This window comes from Camarhynchus parvulus, chromosome 3, assembly GCF_901933205.1.
Source record: "Camarhynchus parvulus chromosome 3, STF_HiC, whole genome shotgun sequence".
Lineage (NCBI taxonomy): Eukaryota > Metazoa > Chordata > Aves > Passeriformes > Thraupidae > Camarhynchus > Camarhynchus parvulus.
The window spans coordinates 59301566-59319499 of record NC_044573.1 but is presented as its reverse complement, the minus strand read 5'-3'; the positions used below and the strand labels follow the sequence as shown (position 1 = coordinate 59319499).

General features: G+C 36.0%; 1 protein-coding gene across 4 annotated transcripts in view; it reads left to right on the top strand.

Annotated features, from left to right (window-relative positions):
* Nucleotides 1–17934, top strand: part of LAMA2 (laminin subunit alpha 2) — a 335421-nt gene that overhangs the window by 95176 nt on the left and 222311 nt on the right. For all 4 annotated transcript variants that reach the window (XM_030945040.1, XM_030945039.1, XM_030945038.1 and 1 more), the window contains exon 4: nt 4452–4694. In XM_030945040.1, coding sequence (XP_030800900.1) covers nt 4452–4694 — 243 coding nt within the window. The remainder of the gene's footprint in view (nt 1–4451; nt 4695–17934) is intronic.

Sequence of the window (17934 nt, the reverse complement as noted above, 5' to 3'; positions counted from 1 at the left end):
ACGTTTTCTAACTGAAGGATTTATTTTTTAAATAGAAGCGCAAGTGGGAGTCGGACACAATGAGATTTCCTGCTTCAGTAGTTAACCCTATGTAGATTAATGATTCACTTCAGCTCTAGCTGAATAATATTAGTATAGCAAATTATCCTTTATAGTAGGATGCACTTTTCTGTGTCTTATGAGGCATTCACGAGAAGGTACAGTGCTATAACTTATGGAAGTGTTCCTACAATATGTGCTTCATAGTTCTCACTGCTGAGACAATTACCAGTGTAAATGAGACCCAAGACTCATTTTGTTTCTCATCTTGAGGATTATGTTGCCTATAATTTGGGAAAGGTTTAAAGGAGTATTTAGACTATTTCCCTCCCACTCCCATAATTATCCTGCTATGGTCACATGAGCAGGAACAAGTAGAAAAAAGCACCAGCTGTGCTTTGGCAGCTGTGTTAATGATCTTTTACATGCTACCAGGAAGCTTGGTATTGCTCCATTTTTCAGTTTGTATAAGCAAGCTTGGCCTCTAGGTTGCATGCTGTTGGATTTGTACAAATCCAGATATGCTCTAAGATGGTGCAGTTGCTCTGTCAATTGACATGTGTTGGTTTATTGATGCTATCTGAAAAAGTGAACCAAGCTGCTCCATCGATTACCCTGGGGGAGAAGCTTGGTATTATGATGTACTAGGAAGGTTGGCTTCAGAACACTGAACCATGTCACTTTTTTTGATTGTGGAAACAAATGCAACAAAACTCAATGATCCATTAGGCTTTATTAGTTTTCTCATGCCAGTAAGTACTTACTGGTTTTGTATTTGTTAAAAAACTCCACAATAAAAAAAAGAGTTACTCTTTTATCTGGAGAAGGACAGTTTTCCAGCTGATTGGAAAGTCAGCATTGCTTCCATTACATTTATTTGCTTTGAGAATAATCATAGAGCTGCTATTAATTTGAATCTGTTTGTTGTCATTGCCAGCTTGCTGAGAAAGTACAGTAAAACATGGCCTGCACCATGACTGCTCTCTGCCTCACAGCACTGTGGTGAGCTGTTAGTGCCTGGTGTAGTTGACTGAGCTGGGGCAACCATCTTCTCATGTCATGCTAAAGCTCCAGCTGTCCCCCAAAGGAAAGGTCTTTTTAAGAAGCATGGATTAACATCCTTTACTGTCTTCAGCCTAGCCTTAGAAAGATCAGGAATAATATCAACCAGACCATGTTTGTGATGCATGATGCTTTTGGTGCATCTTCCTTTGTCTACAGTTATCATTATCAGCCTACCAATTTTTAAAAATACTGGTAGTTCCAGCTCCATCTCTCTGTCCAGGAAGTTAGTGGGTTGCAGATAGCTCAGTGCTGTGACAAAAGGCACTCTTAGAGGCTGGGACAGTAGTAGTCTGAATCAGGTTGAAAATTGTAGCTGAACAGTAGCTCAAATCACCAGCTCTTTATGTGTATTCTTTTATTTACATTAAGAAGTTTTGTTCTTGTCAGATTTAGATTAAGAGAAATTACATCCATTCCACTATGATGTGCAATATGCTGTTTACTCTCCACTGTGGTTTTTTTTGTGGGTTTTTTGCAGTTTCATTTACAGAGCATGCTAAAAATAATGAAAGCCAAAGGTGTATAATAAATTCCAGTCAAGCAGTGCTCTATCTGAAGGCTAGAAACAAGACTTCAAACACATTCTCAGGAAAATATGCAGGAAATGTTATTGGAAGAGGGCTTCAATTTGAAAAATCACTGTAGAAAATTTCCCTCTCCCACACAGCCTAGTATTTCAAAGCAGGCAAACAGAAAAAAGACTTCCTGTTGATCACACCTCTTCGCCCCACAGAGCCAGTGCATCCAAGATGTTTGCAGAGCTAAATGTTTTTCTGGCTGTATTTAATAATGAATCTTTCATGAAAATTTGAAAATTTTAGGACTTCCAAAAAGGAAACTATATATACACACACCTGTGGCTTTGAATTTATTGTGACATATGTCCTAAACCACAGATCTTCCATGACAGAAGCCCTAGCAATGTGTTTAACCTCAGTTGTTACCCATTCAACCTATAAGGAACAGTCTTATTCTGAGAACTTGAGGTAAATTGCTTATGTAAAATAAAAAAAAAAGAGTATTTAAAATACTCTGGAATGAAACCTCTATTCTGTATTTCTTACATTTCTAAGAGCTTAACTGGGGCGTGAGCAGTTTGGAGAGATTTATTAATATTTTGCTTGTCTCTGTTTATTGTGAAGAGTATTAGTGACACCGATCCAGGATAGTTAAAACTATAGTTGTTTGTGGCCACAGGTGAATATAATTCATGTATATGTAAATGAGTTTGAGAGAGGAAAGGGGATTTCTGAAAGGGGACAAGTGACTGTATGATTCCTGTTGGGATAATGGAATGAAACACAAGTGTTTTCATTCTCTGGAGTGTTTATTTAATGCCATTGAAGAAAAATATTGAGATAATCCTCCAAGAAGGTACAGTTACAGACACGTTCTTCAGATTGAAATAAATATGGCCTCACTCACTTCTTATTCCACTGAAAACCTTTGGCTGCTAGTGATTTATTTTCCTGACTGAAGTGACTGTGAGTCTTACCACAATTTCATCATCTTCACAGAAGGCAGGAATGATGGTTAGAGATAAAAATTTTCTTTGTCTCCATCATAAAGTGTTTGGGAATACTTGCTGTACTCTGCCACTTAACACGTTTCCTATTTTACAGTAATACTGGTGGGTAATAAACATGAATTCAAATCTCCGTACTGTTTCTTTCATTGTTTACTGATCATCTAAGCATTCACAAGAGATTTTGTGTGGACTAAGTCTAAATCTTGCAGCTTCTTTACAATGACTATCCAATACAAAAAGCTTTAAGTATTAAATCATGCATAAATGCCATGATAACCTCTGGCATCATCATGTGCAGACTTATAGCACTGCATCTTAAAAATATTAACTTGATACGTGTTCTGCTTTTCTAATAGAAATAGCTGCTTCTTTCCTTGGCCTCAGTTATATCTCTGTAGCATATGGCTTTTGGTAGGTTAAAAACCAAACCAGACCTGCGTCACTAATGTTTGGATGTTACAGTGTGAAGCAATGTCCTGTGTTAGCTTTCCCACTTCCTCCCAGGTGCAGTAATACCTTCCCCCTTCCCCTCTCCCTGCCTCCTGCTGAGAGCTGTCCATCAATCTCAGAAGGTCAGCAAGGCCATCGTCTGATAGGTGAAGTTCAAAAGATGCCTCTCAGCCCTGGGGACAATTGGGTCATCCAGGTGTCATTTGTCTCCTGAGCCCCCTCGCCCCCCACCCCCGCACCTGGTTGGTAGCTCACCTACCCCTTCCCCTCCCCCTTTCCCTGAGCTTAAAAAGACACAGGACCACGCGGTCAGGATTTGGTTGGAGTTGTCGTAACATTCAGAGGCCTGCGTGCCCAGGAATAAACTCTGGATTATGACCCCCTAGCCGGATCCGTCTTCTTTTCCTCTTTGCCTCGCCTAAAGCTTCTCCATCAGAGGTCGAGCCTGAGTTCTGTTGCCTGGACTTGTTCCAAGGGCCTAGCTGCAACATACAACTAACCAAAGGTGTCTCTGGGGTGAAACACCACAGCTGCTGCCTTTGGTCAAGCAGCGAGGGCCAGACAAGCCCAGGCACGTTCCACCCAGTAATATTGGGATTTTATTCCAATATTTTTATTTGTCATTCTGCAATTGCAAATGTATTTGTCATTTGCATTCCAGCAAGCGTGTACACAGAAATAAACCTTGATAAATCAATTGAATAGGCAGGTAAAATGGACTATAATGAGCATTGATTATCTGCTTGCATTCTGTTTCTGTAGTGATATTTGATGTGTCTCTGTCCTGTAAAGCTTATTCATGGTCACAGTGCTGAGTTGGATGAATGTTTTGTAGAATGATTGAAACAAGATTATTTTATAGAATGGTTTCAGCATGATGTGATTATCTTTCAATACCTTAAAACTATGTTATTCTTTAACAGAGATAGAGTTGTAATAGTTTGGCAACTCTAAAACATTGTGGAAAGTCTATGTCTATAAACACACATAAATGGATAAAGAAACAATGCCACTCTTACAAATTGAAAATACTTGAAAACAAACTTTGCAAACATGTGGCTGAAATGGCAGTTTAGCAATTACCTACTAAGCTATGTGAAACTTAGTGTGCTTTGTAACTCTATTTTCAAAGTCTCTATTGGCCTAATGCAACTAATTTTTTTGTTTTCAGAAATCTCAGTGGAGAATTTGTTTCTGTAGTTTTAAGAGTTTCCCTGTAATTCAAGGCCATATTGCATTTCTAGGAATGCAAAGAAAACCAGTCAAGCATTAGCATGTTTACTGTACTTATTTTGGCAACTATGAAGAAATTAAAATGAATTTTTCATTGTGTATTTAGTTGTATTTTAACAATACTTGTATTTTTCAGGTTTTCCAGATTGCGTATGTTATTGTGAAAGCAGCTAACTCCCCTCGTCCTGGGAACTGGATACTGGAGCGCTCCCTGGATGGTGTGGACTACCAGCCCTGGCAGTACTACGCCATCACAGACAGTGAGTGCCTGACACGCTACAACATCCATCCCCGGCCTGGAACCCCATCCTACATAAAAGATGATGAAGTCATATGCACTTCTTATTATTCCAAAATCCACCCTCTGGAAAATGGAGAGGTAAGATCGGATGGTGTTCCATATGTAACAAGGAAAAAAACCCCTTTGGTTGATTGGCTAATCTGCCTTCAGCAGACAGAGTGTTTTGGTACAATTGAAAAATGTGGAGAGAATCTATTTGCAAGTTTTAAAAACTCATCCTACGTGGTCCTATATAAATGCACACAAGGTTCACTCTAATAAGAACATTCTACCAAGTAAACCAAGAAGTAAAAGAGTTTATCAGCTAGGCATTTAGTACTTTCAGACAACTTTACGTGCTTGAAATATGTTCCCATGTCACTTGTGAACAAAGGGGAGAATATTTGGAAAAATCACAGACTCAGTGAAGTCATAAAACACTTTTCTTTTAGATGCATTTTCAGTCCCTGTGTACAAACCAGGATGTCAAATGATAATGATTTTAACCAGAATTTAATTCAATGCCTTAAGAGCTGACCCTCTGCCCCTGTTCATGCCTATTTCTTCTTCTTTCAGAGATCTCTACTCTTTTACTAAGTCCAGGCACATGAATCATGGACCAGTCATTTGTTCTGATTGAGGGTGTGGAAAAGATTTGGTGGACTTGAGAATGAGACTCTGTAGTTGAAAGAGCAAGGCAAATGTAACACCTGTAGCTGAAAATGCAGCCTTTTCAGTCACTTAAAATGATGAGAGGGAAAGCCATGTGTAACACATTCCAACTGCATTTTTTTTCTCAATTTTTTCTAACACTTGCTCTGCAAATGAAATTTTAGCCTCAATATTTATCCCTCTGTTTTTTTTTCTGTTCCACTTTTTAATTATTTATTTTCATATAAATAAGTACAAAATTATTTTCTTCTGTTCTGCTAAACACAAAGCAATGTTCACATGCAAAATTGTTAGTAGAGTTGGTTTTGAGTCCTGGATATAGATATATATTGTTTGTTTCTGTTCTCAGAAAATTTCCAATGCCAATTGCAAAAATTTTAAAAATCAGCTTTCAGTAAAAATATCCTGTAGATACACTTCAGAAAGATATAACCTTGAATCTAAGAGAGTCTCAGATTATCAAGAGTTATCAGATGGGAAATCATTTTCAGTTCTAGGAAAAATTGCAAGTATTTTGTATTTGTAGTTGTGCTTATATCATTAGTGCTGTATCATTTGCATGGGTATTTGTTCTTGTAAAATCTAGCAGGAGCAGATAAAGTGATATTAAAAGAAATAGTGCATATACATGTGCTGTATTTTTAAACTGATTCTAACTGGGCGCTTTTTGGGGGGTGAACAGAACATGAGTTAGCAATTTATCACTTGCAAAGGAATTTTATACTGTTTCTTTGGGAGACCATGTCCACACAGAAAATATAATGCAAAAGTAATTATTCCAGTAATTAATTTAATTCACATTGTTCCATTTATTTGGTTATCCAGTTCTCTCGCAGGCAGATACTGATTCCAGTAGTTTGCTGTCTTCTTGGTTAAACCAGTGAGTCTCTGTGTTCTTCACTGGCTGAGCTAAACAGCAAAGAACTTTATTCAGCACACTGGTATATGTCCATGACCGAAACACTGGCTTAAAGCCTATTGAGTTGAGTTGAACTTAATTCTGATCTTAAGTGTGCAATTAACAATTTTTAACCAGGTCTGATGTGCTCTATCCTTTCCTTAGTAAGTTACCTACATCTGGTATGTGGTTTCTTTAAAGGCAGAGATGACTTTGAAGGGAGGAATGTATCTGTTCTATTCCACTTGGTAAAGGGGAGTTGTTAGATACTGGCATACTCATGAAAGGCATGGGATAAACCCTAAGTTAATCTTACCTCCTGTAGGTAGTTATTAATCTGAGATGTGGCTGTGATAGGGAACAGCTTGAAATGGAAAGCCTAAGTATTAACCTTTATAGTGATGGGAAGAGTGAAGTATCATTCCACATGAACTAATTATCCTACAATTTTAACAATACTCTTTTCATAAGTAAAGCACTGGTTTCAGCTGTCTGAGTAGCTAAAGGCAGCATTATGAAGTAGCATTTACAGAGAATTAACCCAGATTAATTCATTTTTATATTTTGTCAAACACGTAACATGAAAAATAACATTTCTACCAATATCGTGCAATTGTGTTGTGTTGCTGGTGGTATTTGGCTCCTGATCTTTCAGTGGAACTATATCTGCATATAATTTATCTTCTTTCCAGGAGAGTAATTTTGTTCTGTGAATCAGATATTGCAGTCATCTTGTAAGAATGATAGGGTTATGAAATGTAAATAAAGTACCTTTGCTTCAAACCCCGTGAGTTGCTTAGGCACACCATTCTGGTGTACACCCAGAAAACCTGATGAAGTGCACAAGGAACATGCTTGACAAGCCAGTGCCAATGTCAAATGGACATCTACTATACTATCTGAAGTTAAAAGTTGTCTTAGTTGTCATCTTAGAAAAATCAGAAAATATTCTCCTTATGTATGCTTTCAATGAACATTTTAGTCAATTACTTGATCCAATAGGATATCTCCAAAAATGTTCATTCTAAGCCAAATATTTTTTTGTCTTTTAATACTATTCCTATTTGCACCAGTAATATTGTCTTGGCCAGTCACAGAATTAGAACCAACAACAGCTAGAACAACAGAGCCAACAAAACAACAACAAATAAACAAAAACTTTTTGTGATTTATCTTCAGATCTGTGTAACTAGCACAAGTTTAAATCAAATGGGAACGAGCAATCTATAGACCAGGGATTATTTGCAAAAAGTAATTTTATTGAATGAGTTGATGGAAAATTGCATAATGACGACTTCCAAATGAAAAAAAGTAAGAAACTCTGAAAGAAATTTGTTTAAAAGTGAAGACTTGAATGCAGAAATATTCCTAGCATTCTGTTTTCCACAATAAGCTATCAGTGATAGCTAGAAAAACTGTGTCTCTATATCATACTTGCTAAGGTAGACTTTTAGCAAAACTGTTTCACAGCGTCATGGAATGGATAAGAATGGAGGGGACCACAGTGCGTCATCTGGTCTAAACTCTTTGTATAACCAGGGTCATCCTAGAGGACATGGCACAGGATTGTGTCCAGAGAGTTTTTGAATATCTCCAGTAAGGTAAACTTTGCAACCTCTCTGGGCAATTTGTTCCAGTGCACAGTCACTGCACAATAAAGAAATTCTTCCTCGTGTTTGGGTAGAATCTCCTGTGCGTCAGTTTCTGCTTGTTGCCTCTAGTCCTGATGCTCAGCACCACTGAGAAGAGCCTGGTTCATCCTCCTACCAGCCCTCTTTCAGATAGTTTCACACATCAATGAGGACCCCTCTGTGTCATCTCTTCTTGAGGCTGAAAAGGCCCAGCTCCATCAGCTTATCCTCATAAGAGAAATGCTTCAGTTCCCCAATAAATATAAGAGCTAAAGCTTTCCAAAACAGTATTTCAAAACAAAAATTAATGTTCCTCTGTCTCCCTATGCCAGAAAAATAAGAGGAAGAGATTAGTTCACTTAATGAGTTATTCATTATCTTTTAGTGAACTGATGTTTCTTGCTTTAATAGTATTTTAAAATATTTTTTTACACTGAGTAAGAAAGACCTGTTTATTTAAGGAATAATAGCTGGTGATGTGAGTCTGGTATTTTCAACTAAATAAGAATGCTTATTTTGTTTTCATCTTTACTTAAATACTGTATAAGAATGTAATTTCTTTGTTTCTTTATTTCCTCAGACAATCATTAGTTTGAGAACTAAAAGTTAGTGGGTTACCATAGTGATTTTTACTTCATTTCACTAACACAGGAGCCTCTGATGTCTACATCCAGTTTGCACCATTTTATTGGAATATTTCTTCTTCTGACAGACTGAAATTTATTTCACACCCTCTTTACCTTGATGACTAGGTGAATATAAGGCTCTGAACATTAGCCTTCAATGTTGTAATTTTCTTTTCTGTGAGATGCTGAAAGATTTCTCTTAGCGAATGCTTGTTTGAATTAGCACATGTAGGTTATTTGTATGCTGATACACTGGAATCTTCCCTCTTGCTTGCAGTTGTTTCAAAGCTGGACGATCTGAAAACTTCAGGTGCAACAGATGATCACTCTAACATGTTCGGAAAATGTATATCTTTTTGAAGAGCAAGGACACGTAGTTTTGTAGGAAGTAAAATTGGAAGTTACACTTGGAAACAGTGTTCTTCAAACATACATGGATTTAGAGTGTTTTGTTTAGACTAGGAGAAAATAAATATTTAAATTCTAAAAAATTGTTCTGTTTTTTCTTCAGTTCTTTGTGCATACAGATATCGAAAATCATATGCAATGAAGACAGTGGAAGAAAAGCTTAATTAATTGGATTAATTAGCACTTCATTTTACTAAGAAGGCAAAAACACCCTCCCCCCTCCTGCCTCACCCTCCCACCAGTGTTCTGGGAAATACTGAGTTTCTCTAAAATAAGGCTTTCTGAAAGTTTAAAAATTGAGAGTAAGGTGGTGAATTTAATTCTGACGCTTTAAAATCTTAATTGGAATACCCAATTGTCTCCCTTGTCTGTCATCAAATAGAGTTATTCTGTCAAAGTTTGTTTAAAAAAAATTATTATTTCTGGTGGTGTGGAAGGTATGTAAACTTTCAAGGAAAAGAAATCATTCCCTCTTTGTGGACAGAATCTGTCATCAGAAGATGCTGCCTCAAAGGATATTTCAGTGGTTGATTAGAGTTTGGGTTATACAGTGACAATGGAGAGATAAAATCTCAGGATTCAGTAAATATTTCCTTGTAGTGAGTAAGAGAAACAGTCTCTGTCCTGTGTGAGATGCTTTTCATATGTTATTTGTAGTTGCTGAGAATGCTCTATTCACATTTAAATATAGAAAAGTTGAAGGATATAGGAAGCCCTGCATTTGAAGGGAAGTAATCTGATTGTAAAAATGAGAATGACACCTAATAGCAGTATACCAAGTGGACCAAATTTCCAAAACATTTAGCTGGATTCCTCATATCTAACACAGCCCTTGGTGTTGCTTGATTCTTTTCAGCAAGAAGCATTTCTGAAGCAAATGGTTGATAAAACAGTATTGGTAATGACTATTGGTTTAATATTAAGGAGGTAATATAGTTGCACATCTGCTATTCCATTGCAAACTACATGGTACTTCCATGTTCAAAGGTGAAAATTGGAGACTGAAAGACTTTGTCAAGAGATGTCCATTTGAACAATAGAGTCAAAGGTTCTCTCAGTTCTGGTGTCTTTCAACAGGAAAATTCTTTCTGTCTTCTCTATGTCTAAGGCTGAAGCAGAGGACTGACAGGGAGGAGAGTTATGGTGGAATTAAGTAACCTATCTCCTTCATATTCTGCAATAAATCTTTCTATCACTGCTATTACAGTGGTGAGAATGATACTGCAGTGAAGGTGATGCTTCAGTTCTGCTCCTTTAAATGCTTTATGTCGTACCTTTCTTGTGATTGTAGCAATGTAACTGTAATGTAAAAAAAAATAGGAATACTCTGTGGTAGTAAAGACAAGCCTTGTATAAACATGCTCATTAGTCTTTATATTCTTCGGTCAAGTGGAAGTTCATAGTGCATACTTACCAAGTTAAGAAGAAAAATAAACAGAAACTAGTGCCTTGACAGTATTTTGTTAAATTTTGTTCACTTGTTGCCATAGCACTTGAATGCTTGTGTTGTGTCCATTTTTAAATGCATGCCTCAGGTCCCTTGGAACCTCCCCCAGTGTCCCAGTACTTTGCTGAGCTTGCCTCAGGCCAGTGATACCATGATCATTGAACTCTAGAATTTCCCAGTGTTCGCATGCTAGTTTTCTCCTCTTCATACAATAGTGCTTGTCCTGTTTGGTGCACTCTCAGTGGTTCACAGAGAAGGAAGGGAAGAAAAAGAGACTTAGAAATGAACTTTAAAGTGTGTTCTTCTCGTAGCTAAATTTAGACTGAGAATGTCAATGCTAATTGGACAGAGGGTACAAATTTTGGAAGTACTCAAAATGTATTCAGTTGCAGACTAAAAATTTTGAGTTTATTTCTTTTTTTTCTTATTTATTAATGATACAGATGCTATACAGGTTCTAAAAAAAAATTGCCTGAGACTTTGTGAATTACAGGGTTGATGCTTCCTTTATAGTTCCTATTTTTAGATTGATCCTCTCAGGTCCTAACATGTATTAAGTATCTTGTCTTTATTGCAAAATAATTTTCTAAAGTCTGAACTATTATTTCCCCTTGAGTAACAGTGATAGGTTTCAAATGCATAAGATGTAGAAAAGGCATCAACAGTAAAAAGTAATGCCAGTAATATCTTGCCCATGCTCTTAACTGCAATCACCCTAGACATTTCTCATGAGTATGCTAAATTTCTATTATTTGACTTGCATTTCTGTACACTTCAGTACAGTACTTGTGGTTATGGCATATGCTGTCTTGTACCTGTATTGTGTTGCTATATTTTCACTGGAAAAGAAAAAGAGCCATATAAAAAAAATAGGTAACAGTCTATTATTAATGGATGAAACTGTTCAGAAATTTAAGTGGATTCTACTTCCAGCATCACAGTTTAGAAAAAGACATTAGACAGAGACTAATGAATGCAGTCTGACTCAGAATCCAAAATAGCTTGGATTTTGAACAGCTTTTTTCAGCTTGACATCTGAAGAGGGGGAATAACAATAATTTTAAGTAATTCAGATTTTTTTTCCCAAACAATGAAAGGCAAATTTTTATTTTGATTGACATGAATTGTTCCATGTGATGTTAAATGAAAACATTTTATTTCGTCATTTAATTTTTTTTTTCAATGCAAAGACAACAAAAACAAATTTCACAAAACTGTGAATGGAGGACATGTGACAGTCTTTTGCTTAGAATGCAAAGGAAAACTTCAGCAAACAGAGATCTTACCAGCTGCAATCCTTGCATCCAAGATGTTCTGCTTCCCAGGTTTTTAGCATACTTTGATTCAGGCTGTCTAGCTAGGTGGCACAGCTTCATTTTCTAAGAAATAATGAGTTTGATTTTCTTTGGACTGAAATCCAAGTGTCCCATCAGTTTAGGATCTTTCTCATCCTGCTTTTCCATCTTAAAACGCACAGTTAAGTTTTTGTAGTGATTAGTAGTAGGGACAGCCAACAGGATCTGTACGTAAATGGTGCTTGTTATTAAAGATCTTTCCACTGAAGTCAACAGTGACCTTCAGATCAGGTCTGCCATGAAGGCTGTTAATCTCATTTTATTCAGTGTTGCATCACTTCAGAGGTTGAACATACCTGCTTAACACTCTTGGATTACTCATACTCCCTGTTGATTTTGGTTTACATTTTCTCTGCATCCCCTCCCACCCCCACCTTCTGGCTACAGCAGCTTCAGGAAGACTTCTGATTAAGGCATTTTTTTGGATAACATTTTTTTGGATACCATTTGCACATGATTTGTCTCAGTGAAATGACTGTAATAACTTCTGCTTGTGAGTCTTCTTTTTCAAGTGCTTTGAAAGGATGTAGCAGCCTAGAAAGTTACTTGTGTCCACCAAGATGTGATAGAATACTGATTTTCTTACAGAATTTTGCCACATAAGCTTTCAGCTGCTCCAAACTTTACAGTTAGAATAACTTCGAAAGAAATGGTTTACAAAAAGAAATAAAACAGATTAGAGGTTTGGACAAAGATTCGGGTCTACTTAATTTTGTTGCTTTTGGGGTTTTGTCTTTTTTTTTTTAAATTTGGTTATTTGGCCTAGTACAACTAAATTGAGTATCTGATCTGAGAAAAAAAGACCTTTAACAATGACTGCCAAATAAATGGATGCATCTTAAATATTCTGTTTACACAATGGTATATTGCCTCACTAATGTAAAATTAACGTTTCCTGTTTTTCCAACAGACATTGAAAGATATGTTAAAGGAAAAGACAAACACTTGACATATGTGCTCAGTATCATAGGAAAGTATTGAAAACAGAATTTTAAATGATTTTGTTATGCACAGTGAGAATTGTCTTTGCAATAATTTATTCAAAACTTCTACAACTAATTTTGCAAGTTGATAATTTCATACTTACATTATAGCAATTTTCACTGCTATTTTTTGCCTAAGAAAAAGGGAAATTAAGTAGTATTTTCAGCTTGAAAGTTCATACTGCCCTTGAGTTTCTGATATTTAATACTACAGAAAAAAGAGTGGATACAAAAATATGAAATGTACTTCTAAATTATGCTGCAAAGAGGAAAAAAATGTGCAAAGCTGAGTATAAGTAGTATTGCAGTCTCCCATTATTGTTAAAACAAGAGACAGGATATTTACTGGTACATCTGTGTGGGCCAAGTTGGAATGGAAGTTTCTTTTGTGTAGTTAGACAGCCCACTCTTCTGTCTTGGCACATCTTCTCTCCCTGAGCAGAAACTGATTTTGTAATATCTACTGTTTCTTGAAAGAAAAGAAAAACTTATTAATCATATGAATCATAATACTTAAAAAGTAATGAAGTTGCCATATGCAAAAAATATACGATACAGAGCAGTCTTTCAGTGTGAAGTCAAATTGATTAAAATATTTACCTTTTTCCTTTAGCATCCATCATTAATTGACTGCAATGCTTACTGAAAAGAGAAGTGTTACATGTCTTTATGTAGATCTGTAACAGATTTTCCAAATTTTAAAAGGAGGATTCATGCCTGTAAATGTAGTTTATAACTCAACATACTCTTTCAGCATTCCAAAGGGAACTGGTATGCTTAAGTGTTGGTATTTACTTGAATAACCCAAATTGCTCTTGTTGGGATTGGTAGCAGAATTTCGGACAGTAATAGATTTCATTCTGACAGCAGAGCAAGAGTAGTGGTTATTTGGTGCGGGGTTTTTGTCTTCTGTTTGATTAGAGGAACTGAAGATCCATTGTAGGTGGGAATTTTTTTTTTTTTTTTTTTTTTTTTTTGTTTTTTTTGTTTTTTTTTTTGTTTTTTTTTTCAGTTGGTTGGTTTTTGTTTTGGTTTTTTTTTTTTTTTGGTTGGTTGGTTTTTGGATTTTATTTTTTAAAATTAGATGTTACCATGGAAAATTACTGGGAAAAAGAATAGCTTAATTGTTAAAAAATGATTTTTTTTAAAGGATGAAGTAGTTAAAAGCCAGGTGGACTACGTGAAGGAGTAACTTTTATCACTAAAATCTAATTGAAGCAGGGAGATATGAATATATCAGCCTGAGGTCAAATGTAGATATACTTTCATGTCAGTGGAAAAGAAAAAAAGGAGAAGGAAAAGGAAAAGGACAGAAAAACCAAGCAGTATAGTTTACCTGGAATTTTCAGTTTAAATGGTAAATGTTACAGAAATTCAATAGAAGGAAAGTTAGTCAGTTAAACACTGTGGACCAATGGAAAAATGACTCAAAAGTCAAACTACTCAAAAATCAAATTATTTGATTGAGGTCTGGAGTTAAGAACATTTAAATGAAGAAAGCAGAGAGACAGTCTTGAGTAAGTAGACTAAGTAGACAGATTGTCTCAGCAAACAACTCTCTGTCAAAGAAAATTGGTATATCATGCCTGAGGAAGAGTAGGAAAAGTAAAGGCTGCAGTACTACTTAATCAAGGTGGTGAGACTATGTAAGGAGGCTCTGAAGCAAAAAGAAAGGAAAAAACCCACTACAGTTAAAAAGGAAATTATTCTTAGCTTCCCATAGGCTGGGTAACTGTCACAAAGACTCATTTTTAAAATCCCTTTGAATGTTCTTTCAAGAAGTAATGTAATGGTACAACTAGGATTATGGGATGCAACTCAAAATGTTCTGAGAAGAGGTGCAAGGCAGGATGGCTCAAAATACTGTTATTTAAAGAATGTTCTGTAAAATGGCAATTATATTCACGCTGTTTAATGTTAAGAAAAATTTGAAAGAGAAAAACTATGAAGTAATCTCTGAGGGTAGAAATATATTACTATATATCCTCTTATTAAATATGTAGTTTATGCATGCTATTTGCAAAAAAAGAATAAATTTTAGAGTATCCAAAAAGGTAGCAGCATAAAATACCTGAGTGTTAATAGGCATTAGAAACTGTTAATAGGCATTAAAGACATCATTTAAAAACAAGGAAAATAGGTTTTTTGCAAATAAATGTAAAATTGTGGTAAGGCAAAAGAAGAGTCAAGAACCAAACTACTGCCTTTTCCTACCAAAAAATGTCTGTGCAGGAGGCCTAAAAAATCCAAAGAGAAGTGTTTTCAAGCACATCAGAATAATAAAGCTGAGAGCCAAGTGAGATACAAGAGGCCTGCCAAGGACAGCAAATCCATAGCAGGTGGATTCTGTGGCTTGAGCTTCCTACAGAGGGACATAACAAAGTAGCCACAGTAGAGCTTTTCTTTGTTTTCGAAGTTGGAGGATCTTCTGAAGGAAGAACCAGATCCAAAAGAACAGTTTAAAGGCCGTGGCAGATTTGTTCCCCAGCTTTTATTGCTGATCACATTGTGGGGGATATCCCTGTGGTCAGCTGGGGTCCGCTGTCCCAGCTGTGTCCCCGACTGACCCCTTAAGCAGCCTCATGCTCCTCACCAAGGGAGGCAGGGTGAGAAGTAGCTGGAATATCTCAGTGTTATCAATGCTGTTTTTGTCACAGATCTATAGCACAGCTCCACACAAGATGCTGTGAAGAAAATTAACTCTGTCCCAGCAAAAACCAACAATAGTTGACTATATGAGTCATTTATATCATGTATCATAACAAATCTGAAAAATCCAGGCATTTGAGAATTTGACAAAACCCTGCCAAGTGCAGTTTTTTGTAATTAAAGTAAGCACTACTATTTTTGTAACTTTCCAACAATTAATCATGATGGGAGCAAAGAACAAGATGCACATTTCATGCACATAATTCTTTAATCTCCTGTGTTTGACATAAGATTTCTGATTACATTCCTGGCCTGGACTTTTCATCCTGTGCTACTCAGAAGTGGACTTTTTCCCTCCCCTGACTTTTCTTTTAGTAGCCGCTGTAAAATATCTCTGAAGTCTGAACAGGTCAGGTTCACAGTTGGAGAGATATCAAAGTTTGTTGTATTCTACAACTGAATCTCCTATTTAATCTTTCTTTTTAAATCATTATAAATGGTTTTAAAGGAAATGAATGCTTACCATTCACAGGGATCCCATCTGGTTTTCAAAAGCATACACCAGTTTATGTTCCAAATGACACGACACGGGTTTTGCTAGAACTTTGAGTCCAACACTATACAGTAATTGTAATGAACTTTTCCATCACAAAAAAAAAACCCAAAAAAGTTTTGTAAAATTGCTTTAGTCTAAAATTCTTCAGAGTTGTGGTTCAGGACAAAAATGTTGCATCAATGTAAAGCATATTACCATAGTTTATTTAATGATAACATTCAGGAGCAGATGTACTTGTTTACTGTTTGAACAGCTTAAATCCTCACATTCTCCCTCTTTTACATCAGCAGCTGTTTTTGGCAGCAGTTTGCAACTGCTTACAGCTGTTAAAAGTTCCTGTGGATTTTCTTTCTACTGGTCATGATACTGTACTGGCAGCAATTTGTCTGTAATTCCACAGTGGACTCCACAGTGTATCTCATTCAGGAGGGAAAATATAGTGTGAAGTGCCATGAGTTTTTAGGATAATCATACAATGAATAAGGGAAATCATCAAATCTTGATAGGAAAGTGAGGATGGGTGTTGTTTGGGTGAGTTTTTTTTTAATATTGTTTGGTTTGGCATACTTAGAAACCTTTTAGTTAAATCTGAGGATGAGAATAATTTTTATTATAATGTCCAAGAAAACATAACTTTCCTTTTTTGTTATTTATTTGAAATGGCTTGTCTCATTTATGGTCATTGTCCAAGAAGAGGTGTACTACTTTGAGGAGTAGTGAAGAAAAAAATATACTTTTTTTGTAATGTCATGTCACTTCAGTGCTTTCTTAAAAAATAGCATAATTTGGATTTTAATGTGTTTTTTGAGTAATTGTGGAGAATGTGTTTAACGGACCACTACATTTCATCCTTTAAGCAAAGAGATGATCATATTTAACTCAGTAATGCCTAGGTATTTCACCTCTGCTTGATCAGAACTCAGACTAACATAATTTTCACGCTTTGCAGCTTGAGTTGCCATTGGCATCTGCACAAAATACCTTTTTGCTGTCTTAAGAGCTGAGTTCTCACTTCTAAGTGCACTGAGAAGAGCCAGGAGAGCACAAACCATCATAGTTGTGTACAGTATTCCAGGCCTTGCATCTTGTCTGAGTCCCCGTGGACTGTGGTAGGCATAACTGTTGCTGAAACTGCAGCTCGATGCAATGGCTCTACTTAAGTAAAACAGTTACAACAAGAAAATAAAAACTTGACATTATATAAATACACTTTCAAGGTAATCAAGTTTCTTATTATTCTGTGATTTATTATTAACTATTGCTCTGACAATGAGCAGTCTGTTTACAAGTATGCAAGATGATGTCTTTGACAAATTGTTTTTTGTCCAAAAATGACAAGCATGAGATTTTCAGGAGCCATAACAAAGCAGTGGCTTGAATAGGCAAGTGAAATTGGAAAGAGAAAAATGACAAAAGCAAGTTAATCAAAACTAAAGCAATGAAGCCCTATTTAGTTTAAGCTGTAGGGTATGGATGTCAATGACACAATAGTATTTGCTAAACAGTTTGTTAAACTGACATTTGCCTGTATTCTTAGGGGGAATGAATTAGTTGAGATACAATCTGACATGCATAGCCCTTGACATTTTAATGCAAGTTTAAGCATTGCATTTCAAGCAGCTCTTGTAATCATTAGTGAGGCACAGAAGGGAGTTGTGCTTTCACTTACTAAACCACTAATTTATTAAGATAGTGAGATGTTTATTAGAAATATAGCAAAATTTGCCAAATATACCATTTCTTATACACTATTATTATAAATATGTATTTATGAAGAAAAATTGGATGCTGAGTTCTGGCATATGCTTCCTTCTACTATTCCAGTTGTGAAATCAACTCTAATGATAGATCAGGTCTTGCAGTAAGAAAACTCACAGAAATTTTGTCTTTAGGGATTAAATATGAGATACCAAGAGATTAATTAATCAGCAGTAATTTTCCATCTACTGCAAATGAGCTATTTGCAACAGATAATTAAAGGTGCTATTGCTTAGGAGAATTATGAGAGCTACTGAATCACCTGTTGAAAAATTTATTTTCAGCATTGTTCATCTTCATATTGATGTGCTTGCATAACTTGAGAATGTAAATCATGGGGTACTTTTCCCATTAGA